Here is a 12,445-nt window from a genome sequence, read left to right on the forward strand (position 1 = left end):
AACCTACTAAGCCACCCTTCCACTTGCTCATCCAAGTCATTTATAAAACTCACAAACAGCAGAGGTCCCAGAACAGCTTCTGTCCTCGGAGACAGGTGATGGGTTAAAACGTGCTAAATGCTGACTGCTACTTCTGATGGAATTAATAGTCTGGCCGGTCTGCTTGCATAATTCGAAGGGGTGTTAGTCCTTTTAAATTTGTAAATCTTAGTAAAAATGCTAGTCCTATATGCTCTAAGAAAGTTAGAAATTATTAAATTGATTACTGCAGCTGGGTTGTGGGATTTATTTCCAGTTTGTTGGTATAAGTTTCATTCATTCGAACAATTTTATGGAAGCGCCGTTTTGTCAGTTTCCAAAAGGGACAATGGCCCAGTTAAAAAGTATTTAACAGGTAAATACTAATTGGGGAATCTGTTCAGGTCCAAGAGATGGTTGGTATGGGCTGATTAATATTATAATGCTTCATGGAGACTTGATGGGGCTGGTATTGTTCTGTATGCTACATTTATTTAGAAGTAAACACTGCTTGTAGCAAGGCCTGATGAGGTGTGAAAATGCAGTAATGGATTTGAAAAGGGTTGTTTTAAATTTGGTCTATCTTATGATAGTAAAGTATAACCGTGTTATAGTGAATAACAGGTTAGAAAAGGGTTATGAATGAATGAATGGGAACCCAGTATTAATGAATATAATGAACTGGTGGGGGCTTTTGCCCGAAACGTCGATTTTACTGGTCTTCGGATGCTGCCTGAACTGCTGTGCTCTTCCAGCACCACTAATCCAGAATATGGTTTCCAGCATCTGCAGTCATTGTTTTTACCCGATGTGTTAATAAATATAACTTAAAATACTAGTCTTAAGTGGGAGGGAGACCAGCCAGAAGTCATGGTACACATCGGTACCCATGACATAGGGAAAGGGAGGAAGACCTGAAAAGAGAATATAGGGAGTTAGGTTGGAAGCTCAAAGGAAGGAGGAGTAGAGGTAAATCTTAGGATTACCATCAGTGCCACATGCTAGTGAGGTGAGGAATAGATGGCGAGTACAGATGGACATATGACTGCAAAACGGTTGTAGGAGGGAGGGCTTCAGATTTTTGGATCGTTAGGAAACCTTCTAGGGAAGGTGGGACCTGTTTAAGAAGGACGAGTTGCACCTGAACTGGCGGTGCACTAATATTCTGGGCAGGAATTTTGCTCGAGCTCTTCAGGAAGGTTTAAACTACATTGCTGGGGGGGGGGGGGGGGCGGAGTTGACAGTGAGAACCTGAGCTACAAAGTAGATGGTGGAGTAGGTATTGAGCAGCCAGATACAGCATGCAGAGAGTCTGTGAGGGGGGATAGGCACTTGACAGGGCAAAGGTGCATCCAGTGTGATGGGTTGAAGTGTGTCTATTTTAATGCAAGATGTATCAGGAATAAGGGTGACGAACTCAGAGCATGACGAACTTAGAGCATGGTTCAGTACTTGGAGCAATGATGTTGTGGCCATTACAGAGACTTGGATATCCAGGGACAGGAATGGCTGTTAGATGTTCCAGGGTTTAGGTGTTTCGAAAGGAATAGAAAGACAATAAAAGAGGTGAAGGAGTGGCATTGCTAATCAGGGATTGTATCACAGCTGCAGAAAGGGAGATTGTTGAGGAGGGTTTGTTTACAGAGTCAGTATGGGTGGAAGTCAGAAACAGCAAAGGAGCAGTCACTTTATAGGGAGTTTTCTATACACGCCCCAATAGCAACAGAGACATGGGGGAGCAGATTGGGAGGCAGATTTTGGAAATGTGCAGAAGTAACAGGGTTGTTGTTATGGGTGACTTCAACTTCCCAAATATTGATTGGAACCAACCCCTTAGTCAAATAGTTTGGATGGAGCAGTCTTTGTCAGGTGTGTCCAGGAAATGTTCCTGACGCAATATGTAGATAGGCCAACTGGAGGGAAGGCAATATTGGATTTCATGCTTGGCAATGAACGAGGTCAAGTGTCAGATCTCTTGGTGGGAGAGCATTTCAGTGATAGTGATTACAACACCATTATCTTTAGTATTATCATGAGAGGGATCGGAGCAGACGATATAGGAAAGTATTTAATTGGGGGAGGGAGAATTACAATGCTATTAAGCAGGAACTGGGGCGACTAACTTGGGAACAGATATTCTCATGGAAATGCAACAGAAATATGGAGGTTATTTAAGCAGCACCCGCTGATAGAACTGGACAGGTTTGTCCCACTGAGGCAAGGAAAGAGTGGTAGGTTGAAAGAACCTTAGGTGACAAGGGATGTGGAGTTTCCATAGTAAGGGATGTGGAACAGCTAATCAAGAGGGAGAAGGAAGCTTACTTCAGGTTGAGGAAGCAAGAATTAGATAGGGCTTTAGAGGGTTACAAGGTAGCCAGGAAGGAACTAAAGAATGGATTTAGGAAAGCTAGAAGGGGGCATGAAAAAGCTTTAGCAGGTCAGATTAAGAAAAACCCTGAGGCATTCTACGCTTATGTGAGGAACAAGAGGATGGCTAAAGTGAGGGTAGGGTTGGTCAGGGATAGTGGAGGGAACTTGCACCTCGAGTCGGAGGAAGTAGGGGAGGTCCTTAATGAATACTTTGCTTCAGTATTCACTACTGAAAAGGAACTTGACGTTTCTGAGGTCAGCAAGAGAGTGATATGCTTGAACAGGTTGATGTTAGGAAGGAGGATGTACTGAAAATTTTGAAAAACATAAGGATAGATAAATACCCTGGGCTGGATGAGATACACCCTAGGTTACTACAGGAAGTGAGGAAAGAAATTGCTGCGCCATTTGCAATGATCTTTGTCCACTGGAGTAGTACCAGTTGATTGGAGGATGGCAAATGTTATTCTCTTGTTCGAGAAATGGAAAGTAATAATCCTGGGAATCACAGACCTGTCAGTCTTATGTCAGTGGTGGGCAAAGCATTGGACAGGATTCTGAGAGACAGGATTTATGATTACTTGGAAAACCATAGTTTGATTAGAGATAGTCAGCATGGTTTTGTGAGGGGCAAGTCATGCCTCACAAATCCTACTGAATTCTTTTAGGATGTGACAAGATGCATTGATGAAGGTTGAGGAGTGGATGTGGTGTACATGGGTTTTCGCAAGGCGTTTGATAAGGTTCCCCATGATAGGCTGATTCAGAAAGTAAGGAGGCATGGGATACAGGGAAATTTGGCTGTCTGGATACAGAATTGGCTGGTCCATAGAAGACAGAAGGTGGTGGTAGATGGAAAGTATTCAGGCTGGAGATCGGTGACCAGTGGTGTTCCACAGGGATTGTTTTTTTTCTGTACTTCCAATAAAAATGTAATATGATAGTAATGGAACTTTAACAGATATAAGAACTATGTATAAAGGGGCTCTTGTAAGAACTATATTTCAGGATTCTGTTGCCACCTTGAACTTTTTTTAGATTAGATTAGATTAGATTAGATTAGATTACTTACAGTGTGGAAACAGGCCCTTCGGCCCAACAAGTCCACACCGCCCCGCCGAAGCGTAACCCACCCATACCCCTACATCTACATCTACCCCTTACCTAACACTATGGGCAATTTAACATGGCCAATTCACTTGACCTGCACATCTTTGGACTGTGGGAGGAAACCGGAGCACCCGGAGGAAACCCACGCAGACATGGGGAGAACGTGCAAACTCCGCACAGTCAATGCTGTGATTGCTGTATAAAAGAAGCTATTTTCGCCACTCATGAATTCCAGTCTATTCCAGTTTGAACTCTATCCCACAAAGTAAGAAGGAAACAATAGGTGAGGAATGAGCCCAAAGAGAAAGAAGAACAAAGGATAAGATCTGGCTGGGAGGGTGAATAGCTGTTAATGGAGACTGTTAGTGGTTAACAATAGGTAGTGTGTAATGGTAGACTATGTGACAAAAAGGTGAAATTGAGGGCTGCAGATGCTGGAGATCAGAATCAAGATTAGAATGATGTTGGAAGAGCACAGCAGGTCAGGCAGCATCTGAGGAGCAGGAAGATCGACATTTCAAGCAAAAACCCTTCATCAGGAATGAGGCTGGGAACCTCGGGGATGCAGAGATAAGTGGGAGGGGGGTGGAGTTGGGGGGAAGGTAGCTGAGAGTGCAACAGGTGGATGGAGGTGAGGGCGAAGGTGATAGGTCAGAGAGGAGGGTGGAGCAGATAGGTGGGAAGGATGAATGACAGATGGGACAGGTCATGAAGACGTGCTGAGCTGGAAGTTTGGAACTGGGGTAAGGTGGGGGGGGAGGGAAAATGAGGTAACTGGTGAAATCCACATTGATGCCATGGGGGTTGGAGGGTCTGAGGCGGAAGATGAGGCATTCTTCCTCCAGGCGTTGGGTGGTAAGGGAGCTGCGATGGAGGGGGCACTGGACCTGCATGTGCTCAGCAGAGTGGGAGGGGGAGTTGAAGTGTTCAGCCACAGAGCAATGGGGTTGATTGGAGTGGGTGTCCCAGAGATGTTCTCTGAAGCTTTCTGCGAGAAGGCACCCAGTCTCCCCAATGTAAAGGAGACCGCATCCAGTGCAACGGATAAGTAAATGACATGCATGAAAGTGCAGGTGAAACTTTGATGGATGCGGAAGGCTCTTTTGGGGCCTTGGACGGAGGTGAGGGGGAGGATGTGGGTGCAGGTTTTGCAATTGCTGTGATGACAGTGGAAGGTGCCAGGAGGGGAGTGTGGATTGTTAGGGAGCGTGGACCTAATGAGGTAGTTGCGGAGGGAACGGTCTTTACGGAATGTGGATAGGGGTGGGGAGGGAAATATATCTCTGGTGGTAGAGTCTGTTTGTAGGTGGCAGAAATGGCAGAGGATGATGTGATGTATGTGGAGGTTGGTTGGGTGGAAGGTGAGGACCAGGGGGGATTCTGTCCTTGTTGCGGTTGAAGGGGTGGGGTTCGAGGTCAGAGGTGTGGGACGTGGATGAGATGTGCTGGAGGGCATCATCAACTACGTGGGAGGGGAAATTGCGGTCTTTAAAGAAGGAGGCCATCTGGTATGTTCTATGGTGGAACTGGGAGCAGATGCGGCGGAAGCAGAGGAATTGGGAGCAAGGGATAGCATTTTTGCAGGAGTCAGGGTGGGAGGACGTGTAATTCAGGTAGCGGTGGGAGTTGGTGGGTTTGTAGAAAATGTCATTGTTGAGTTGTGACAGAAGCTGGCAGTCCCCTGTACAATGGGTTTCGAGATGCCTTCGACATAGCCAGAGAGGTTCTCACACAGGGTCCCATTGCTTGACACAACGGGACGTCCTGGTGTGTTGGCTTTGTGTATCTTTGCAAGGCAGTAGAAGTTGCCTACATGAGAAGCATGTTGGATGGGGCGGTGGGGAGCGTAGGGAACTCTGAAGGACTGGATCCAAGGCCCTGATCAATGTGTAGAGGAGTGACCAAAGAAGGAGTCAAGTTGGACTCCATCGGAGGGCCACTGTCCTGGGCTTGACATGTAAATGCAAGATTCATCAGCCATATCCACAAGGTAGAGCAGACATCACCCGATTACAACGCAACACCATCCATGCTCTCAAAACATATCACAACATTCTCATCAAACCAGCAGATAAAGGAGGAGCCATCGTCATTCAGAATAGAAAAGGTTACCGCAAGGAAGTGTACCAACAACTATACAACCAGGAATACCAGGCAACTACCGGCCGATCCAACCAAACAGCACACCTGTGAACTAAACACATTGATCAGGGCCTTGGATACAGTCCTTCAGAGTTCCCTATACATTCTCATCCTACATACTTCTCATGTAGGTGACATCTACTACTTTCCGAAGATACACAAAGCCAACACACCAGGATGTCCCATCGTATCAGGCAATGGGTCCTTGTGTGAGAACCTCTCTGGCTATGTTGAAAGCGTCTTGAAACCAATTGTATAAGCGACACCCAGCTTCTGTCGCAACACTACAGATTTCTTACACAAACTCAGCACCCATGGACAAGTCCGACCGGGAACATCCCTCATCACAATGGACGTTTCAGCACTCTACACCAGCATCCCCCACAATGACGACATCGAGGCAACACCCTCAGTACTAAATATCACCAACTGCCAATCTCCAAACACCATCCTACAACTCATCCTGTTTATCCTCAACCACAATGTTTTCACCTTTGACAAACAATTCTTCATCCACACACAAGGAACAGCCACGGGGACCAAATTTGCACCCCAATATGCCAACATTTTCATGCACAGGTTCGAACAAGGCATCTTCCCTATGCAAGACCTCCAATCAACACTATATACCAGATACATTGACAACATTTTCTTCCTCTGGACACATGGCGAGGAGTCATTGAAACAACTACACAGTGATATCAATGGGTTTCATCCCACCATCAAACTCACCACGGGTTACACTCTACTATCTGAATCATTTTTGGACACATGCATCTCCATCAAGGATGGGCACCTCAGCACCTTACTTACTGCAAACCAGAGTTAACCTCACAATGATACACTTCTCCAGCTTCCACGCGAAACATATTAAAACGCCATCCCCTATGGACAAGCCCTATGCATACACAGGATCTGTTCAGATGAGGAGGAATGTGATGGGCACTTGGAAGCTCTCAAGGGTGTCCTCATAAGAACAGGGTATTATCCTCAACTCATCGACGCCAGTTCCGCCACAGCAAGAAACCGTAATGACCTCCTCAGGAGACAGACAAGAGCTGCAACCGATAGGGCACCCTTCGTAATCCAGTACTTCCCAGGAACCCTATGCCATGTCCTTCACAGCCTGCAATACATTATCAATGAGGATGAGCACCTCACCAAGACTTTCTCCACACCTCCACTTATCACCTTTAAATAAGCACCAAACCTCAAACAGATCATTGTTTGTAACAAACTGCCCGGCTTTCAGGGCACTCCATACATTCCTATCATGATAGGTGCTGCAAAACATGTCAGGGTGTTGACACAGATACCACCATTACGCCTGGGGACACCTCCCACCTTGTACGTGGCAGGTACTCATGCGACTCAGCCAACGTTGTCTATCTCATACGCTGCAGGCAAAGATACCCTGAGGCATGGTACATCGGTGAGACCAAGCAGAGGCCATGGCAATAGATGAATGGACACCACACAACAATCAGATAGGTGTGTTCCCTCTCAGTCAGAGAACATGTCAGTGGTCCAGGACATTCAACCTCAGAACTTTGGGTGACCATCCTCCAACGCGGACAGGCAACAACACAAAATGGCCAAGCAGAGGGTGATAGCCAAGTTCGGTAGCCATGGGGATGGCCTCAACCCGGACCTTGGGCTCATGTCACACTATAGGTGACCCCACTGCACTATACACACAGACAGACACACATACACACACCTACAGACCCATACACTCATGCAGGTCCTCTCTCATACGCTCACACATACACTCCCACACTCAGATATGCACCCTCTCACAGACTTATAACCCTTTACACTCACATTCACACACATACACACACTCTGTCACCGACACTCATAACTTCCCCCCCCCCACCCCCAAACACACACACCCACAGCACACATACACATATACGTTTGTGTAGTCAATTTGTACTTGCAGAATTAAATTTTACTTTGTTCAAAAACTGCATGAATCCATGAAAAATTCTGTAAATCCATTTTTTGGAATAGAATCAGTCTGACCATTGTGGCACAGACAGTCTTACACAGGGCAGCTCACACCTTCAATGTATTATCTGGGCTGACATGACACCAATTGTTAAAGTTCACTCGAGAATGTAACTTTTAAATGTTCTATGATTTACATATGAAAGAACTGAAACCAACATGTTCATTCTAAAAGATGAGAGACTTAATATACAATCCAGGTCTTTTTCAAAATATAATTTCAGTTACATCACACTGTAAACTTTTGCTATAAATTCTGTGTCTTATGATCTTATACTCCACAACCACCTGATGAAGGAGCAGCTCTCTGAAAGCTAGTGCTTCCAAATAAACCTGTTGGACTATAACCTGGTGTTGTGTGATTTTTCAGTCTGACTCTTCCCATTCCTAATTTCCACTAATACTGGTTCTACCTCTGATTTTCAAAGTCATGATCTTTTCTCAGAAATGTCCTTATGTTATTCTTTATTAACAAACCTACAAGTGTTTTTCTATGCTGTTGGTCTTTTCAAAATATTACTTGCCTGTATTATTCATTTCCCACCTTCCATCTTGCAATTTTAACTTTTTTTAACTACTATTCCCTGAATATGCCTTGTTCTGTTGCTCTAATACTGTTAAACTCTTTGTCCCCTCCTGTCCCACCAGCTTCTGTTTAACCATATCAGTATATTTTTCTATTACCTCAACTTTTATGTTTGAATGACGAAATATTCCTTCATCTGAACCCTTCATTCTCTCTGTGAGTTTAAAGCCATTTTATCTTACTGTGACCATATTTGCCAACACACTCATGTTTATATGCTCTGTCCTTCCTATCCCACACTGGTTTTCACGACCTGTATCACAATCCTGCATTACTGTCTATCACTTTTCTCTTTAACTTTCCAATTTGTCCTCATGTGACCTCTCTCTCACTATTTTATATGAAGCTCCTTTAAGATCCTAGAATGGGTTTTATACAGTATAGCACATTGGTCTCAGAACAAGTTAGGTGAAAACTGTCTAAAGTGTACACTCTCTTCTTCCCTGGTACATGTGCTAGCACCACAAGAATCAAGACCCATTTCACCCACATCAATCTTTCAGCATGTGGTCAACTTTATGATCTTATTTACCTTTATGTCAATTATCTTGTCCTCAGGTAGTAATTCAGAGATTATAACCTTTGTGATTCTGCTGTTCATAGTTCATCAGCAGAATCTTTCAGTCCTGCCTCTGTATCAGATACTCACATGAATAACAACAACTAGATCCTTCCACTCCAGCTGAGTGTTTCTCTTCATCCTTGAGGAGATGTCCTTAACCATGACACAGCAAAGATCTTAATATTCCTACTCTAAACTTCACAGAATATTATCAATATCCCTTATACCTTCTCCCCACTACTTTTTTTTAGTCACCTACTTGAATGGCTCCCTGAAAGAAGGCACCATGCTCAGTTTCCTCATCCACCCTGTACAGAGGAACCTCGATTATCTGAATACCAATTATCCGAAAATCAGATTATCCGAAGGAGATCTCGTGGTCCAGATAGAAACATCACATCAAAGACTTGTTTCCAATAGTGATTGCGTCTTTTGATTCCAGTGATTAAACAGGCACCGTCTCCAATGACTGACCTCCTGCCCTCTCTCTCTCTCTCCACACTTTCCCTGGAGTTCTACAGAGGGGTATACACTAAACCCCCACCCCCTTCCCCAGATAATCTGACCACTGTTGACCTGTACAGGGCAGAGATGGAACCTGTCAAAAAGTTGCAGTCAAAAGGTGTGTGTGCATGTGTGTGCGCGCACATGCTATTTGGAGACTTACCCCACAAAGGCAGCGGCAGCAGCAACAGCAGCAGTCTTATCTTTGGTGTCCAGTCCAGCTGCCCCAGAGAAGGGGTGGGGGGCAGTGTTGGACAGGGATGGGGGCGGGGGGGGGACGGTGTTGGACAGGGTTGGGGACGGGGGGACCATTTTGAGGGATGGGGGGAGGTGTTGGATGGGGTTGGGAGAGGTGGGGGCAGGAGAGGGTGGGGGGGTGGTGTTGGGGGCGGTGGGATGTTTTGGATGGTGTTAAGGGGAGGGGGGTGGCGTTGGACGGGGGGGGGGGGGGGGGGGGAGGGTTGAATGTGGGGGGCAGACTTTAAGAACTCTGAGCCCCAGAGGGGCATTTAATCGATTAACAGAATAATCAATTATCCAAACAAAATAGTGCCCGCCCATCTCGTTCGGATAATCGAGGTTCCCCTGTACTCCCTGCTCTGATCCACATAAACTGCAAGAACAATGAACCTATTGGACTATTGTAGAGGCTGAGACTCCTCCATCCCTACTTTCTGTGTCCACATAACTATCTCACTTGCAGTCACATCTCCCTGTCCCTGACTACGGTCCAATTCAAAAGTAGCTAGCCCAAATGGTATGACAACCTCCTGGAACAAAGTACTGAATTATCCACGTAAACGTTGCCCTCCTTGATATACTGGTGTCCAAAGCTCAGAATCTTGCACATCAACTCAGAGGCAGATTTCCTCAAATTGCAAACACTTACTGCAGATGTAGTTGCTGTGGATCACACAGTTGACCATCAGCACCTACATGCAAGTACTGTAACGCATCATCATTGTTGTGACTTATTTATCGAATTAGGATTCAAGTTTAGAAATATCACTCAACCATTTCTGTATTTATAAGAAATATTTAACTAGGCAAGTCATAAATTTAATGGAATTCTATTACCTCTCGATTACTGGTTTAACCTATTGCCCCTGTTAACGTTACCTTTCCGGCTCTGGTACCAGTGGTGGTAACACATCTTTGTAACTCCTTCGCCAAGGATAAGGCTTTTCAGATCCAATTGTTCTCACACTTTCCTGATCAGAGTCCACATCCTGCACCAGCTCTCCCACCTTCAGCCTCTGGGCCATATTTGTGACCGAACCATCCTGGGAGTCAGAGAGATTATCAATCTGAATGATTGCTGTATTTACAAGCAGCAGATTAACCAAAGCAAATAGAGATGGCTTTTCAATTTCTCTGTGCTCCACAAACTAACAGTTAAGACACTTCCCATAACTGTGATAATTTGTTTGTTTTTGATCCAGAAAAACCTGCTGAATTATTATGCAAGATAAAATATTTAACTCTAATGACATTTCATTCTAGTATTATATTAGTTTCTTAAATAAAGGGTTTATAGATTAATATATAATTTGGGATGGGATCTAGTTACAGTGACAATGATCAATGGACAACCTGTGGAAGACCCATACTGTCTTTTCATGGGAGGCTCAATGTTACTGTAATGGAATCAGACACTTACCTGGACATCTTGGGTGCCTCACTGAATCAAATCATAGCAAATCAGAAATCCTGCCAATGGCAGCATCCAGACAATCAGACCAGAAGCCTTCCAGTAACACCACTGTGGGAATAGTGGCCAGTGCCAGTACTGCATTGAGTCCTTCACCCCCTTCAACTTCTACTCCCTCCAGTAACAGTTACACCACCACTTGCAAGTTCCCCTTCATGCTACACAATATCCTGACTTAGATCTATATTGTCATCTCTCACTACTTCCTCTCACTACTTTTCACTACTGAACTGGACTAGTCACAGCAGCAGGTCAGAGATTATTATCACTCACTTCCTCACTACCCAAAGCCCTTCCACCTGGACAAAGCAGCCTGCTTCACTGGCAACTGATCTGTCACCTAATAGATGCATGCAGCAACTCTGCCAGATCCCTTCAACAGCATCCTGACATCTCATGACAAATATCATCGAGAAGGACAAATGCAGCAGACACTGTGAATACCAACCATCTGCAGGTTTCCCTCAAAGTTATACACCATCTTTACTTGGAAGCATTATGGTGCCATATCATCAGCAACTGGTGAAAATTCAAGATCTCTCTCCTCACAACATCACCTTCATCACATGGACAGCAAAAAGCGGTTCAACATCATCTTAAAGGCAAGTGGGAATCAGCAATAAATGACACCCACACCTCATGAATGGATGCGATTTTTAAAAAATGGCTAGAAATTGGCCAATATTGATTATTAGGGACCAAGCATCTGCTTAGAGGAGAGAAATTCAACCTCAGAGAATATCTAGAGCAGACTTGAATTTTGTAGCATGTTTTGACAGAACAGTGATAGTGACAAAAAAAAAGGTGTTTGTATTTTTCATCACACAACTATAGAAGCTATCATGATGTCATATCTCTGGTGCAAAGGATTTGTGACTGCTACAGAAATATCTTCAGATCCTGATTGAAACAAATAGAAGGAATAAATGCATAGATTATTATCATTGCATTTCCTGGGATTCCTGACAGTTGAATAATTTATAGTCCCAGTCATGACTGTTTGGTTTTGATTTGAAATAGGATTTGGTGTTTTGCCAGGGTAAATACAGCTTCTTTCTCAGGGTATCCAAATAATCCAGCAGATGTATAATGAAGCAACCTGTAAAAACATATGTAAGTACTAGGGGTTGGAATCTAAATAATGCCAAAGAAGCAGTAGATTGAGTAAAACACAATTTTTGAATTTCTATAAGGAAAGTAAGTGCTGGCAGCTCTACTGTTGGATAAAAGAACAGTAATTCTACTCATACTGTTCTTTGTAATTTCTACCCAGATTTTTCTATCCAGATACTTGACAAGTGCAGAGAAATGATACACTTAATCTTTAATTGATGGAAATTTATGCTTGTATTGTTTCTAGCATAGTGTATGTACACATGTTTTGTGTATCTGGCAGGATATGTAACATATTCATTGCTGCTAAAATAAA

The 12,445-nt window shown here is 44.2% G+C and overlaps 1 protein-coding gene across 3 annotated transcripts in view; it reads right to left on the bottom strand.

Moving 5' to 3' along the window:
* Window positions 1-12,445, bottom strand: part of kif19 (kinesin family member 19) — a 232,949-nt gene that overhangs the window by 19,779 nt on the left and 200,725 nt on the right. For all 3 annotated transcript variants that reach the window (XM_072558545.1, XM_072558543.1, XM_072558542.1), the window contains exon 15: window positions 10,425-10,588. In XM_072558545.1, coding sequence (XP_072414646.1) covers window positions 10,425-10,588 — 164 coding nt within the window. The remainder of the gene's footprint in view (window positions 1-10,424; window positions 10,589-12,445) is intronic.

This window comes from Chiloscyllium punctatum, chromosome 39, assembly GCF_047496795.1.
Source record: "Chiloscyllium punctatum isolate Juve2018m chromosome 39, sChiPun1.3, whole genome shotgun sequence".
In the NCBI taxonomy this organism is placed as follows: Eukaryota; Metazoa; Chordata; class Chondrichthyes; order Orectolobiformes; family Hemiscylliidae; genus Chiloscyllium; species Chiloscyllium punctatum.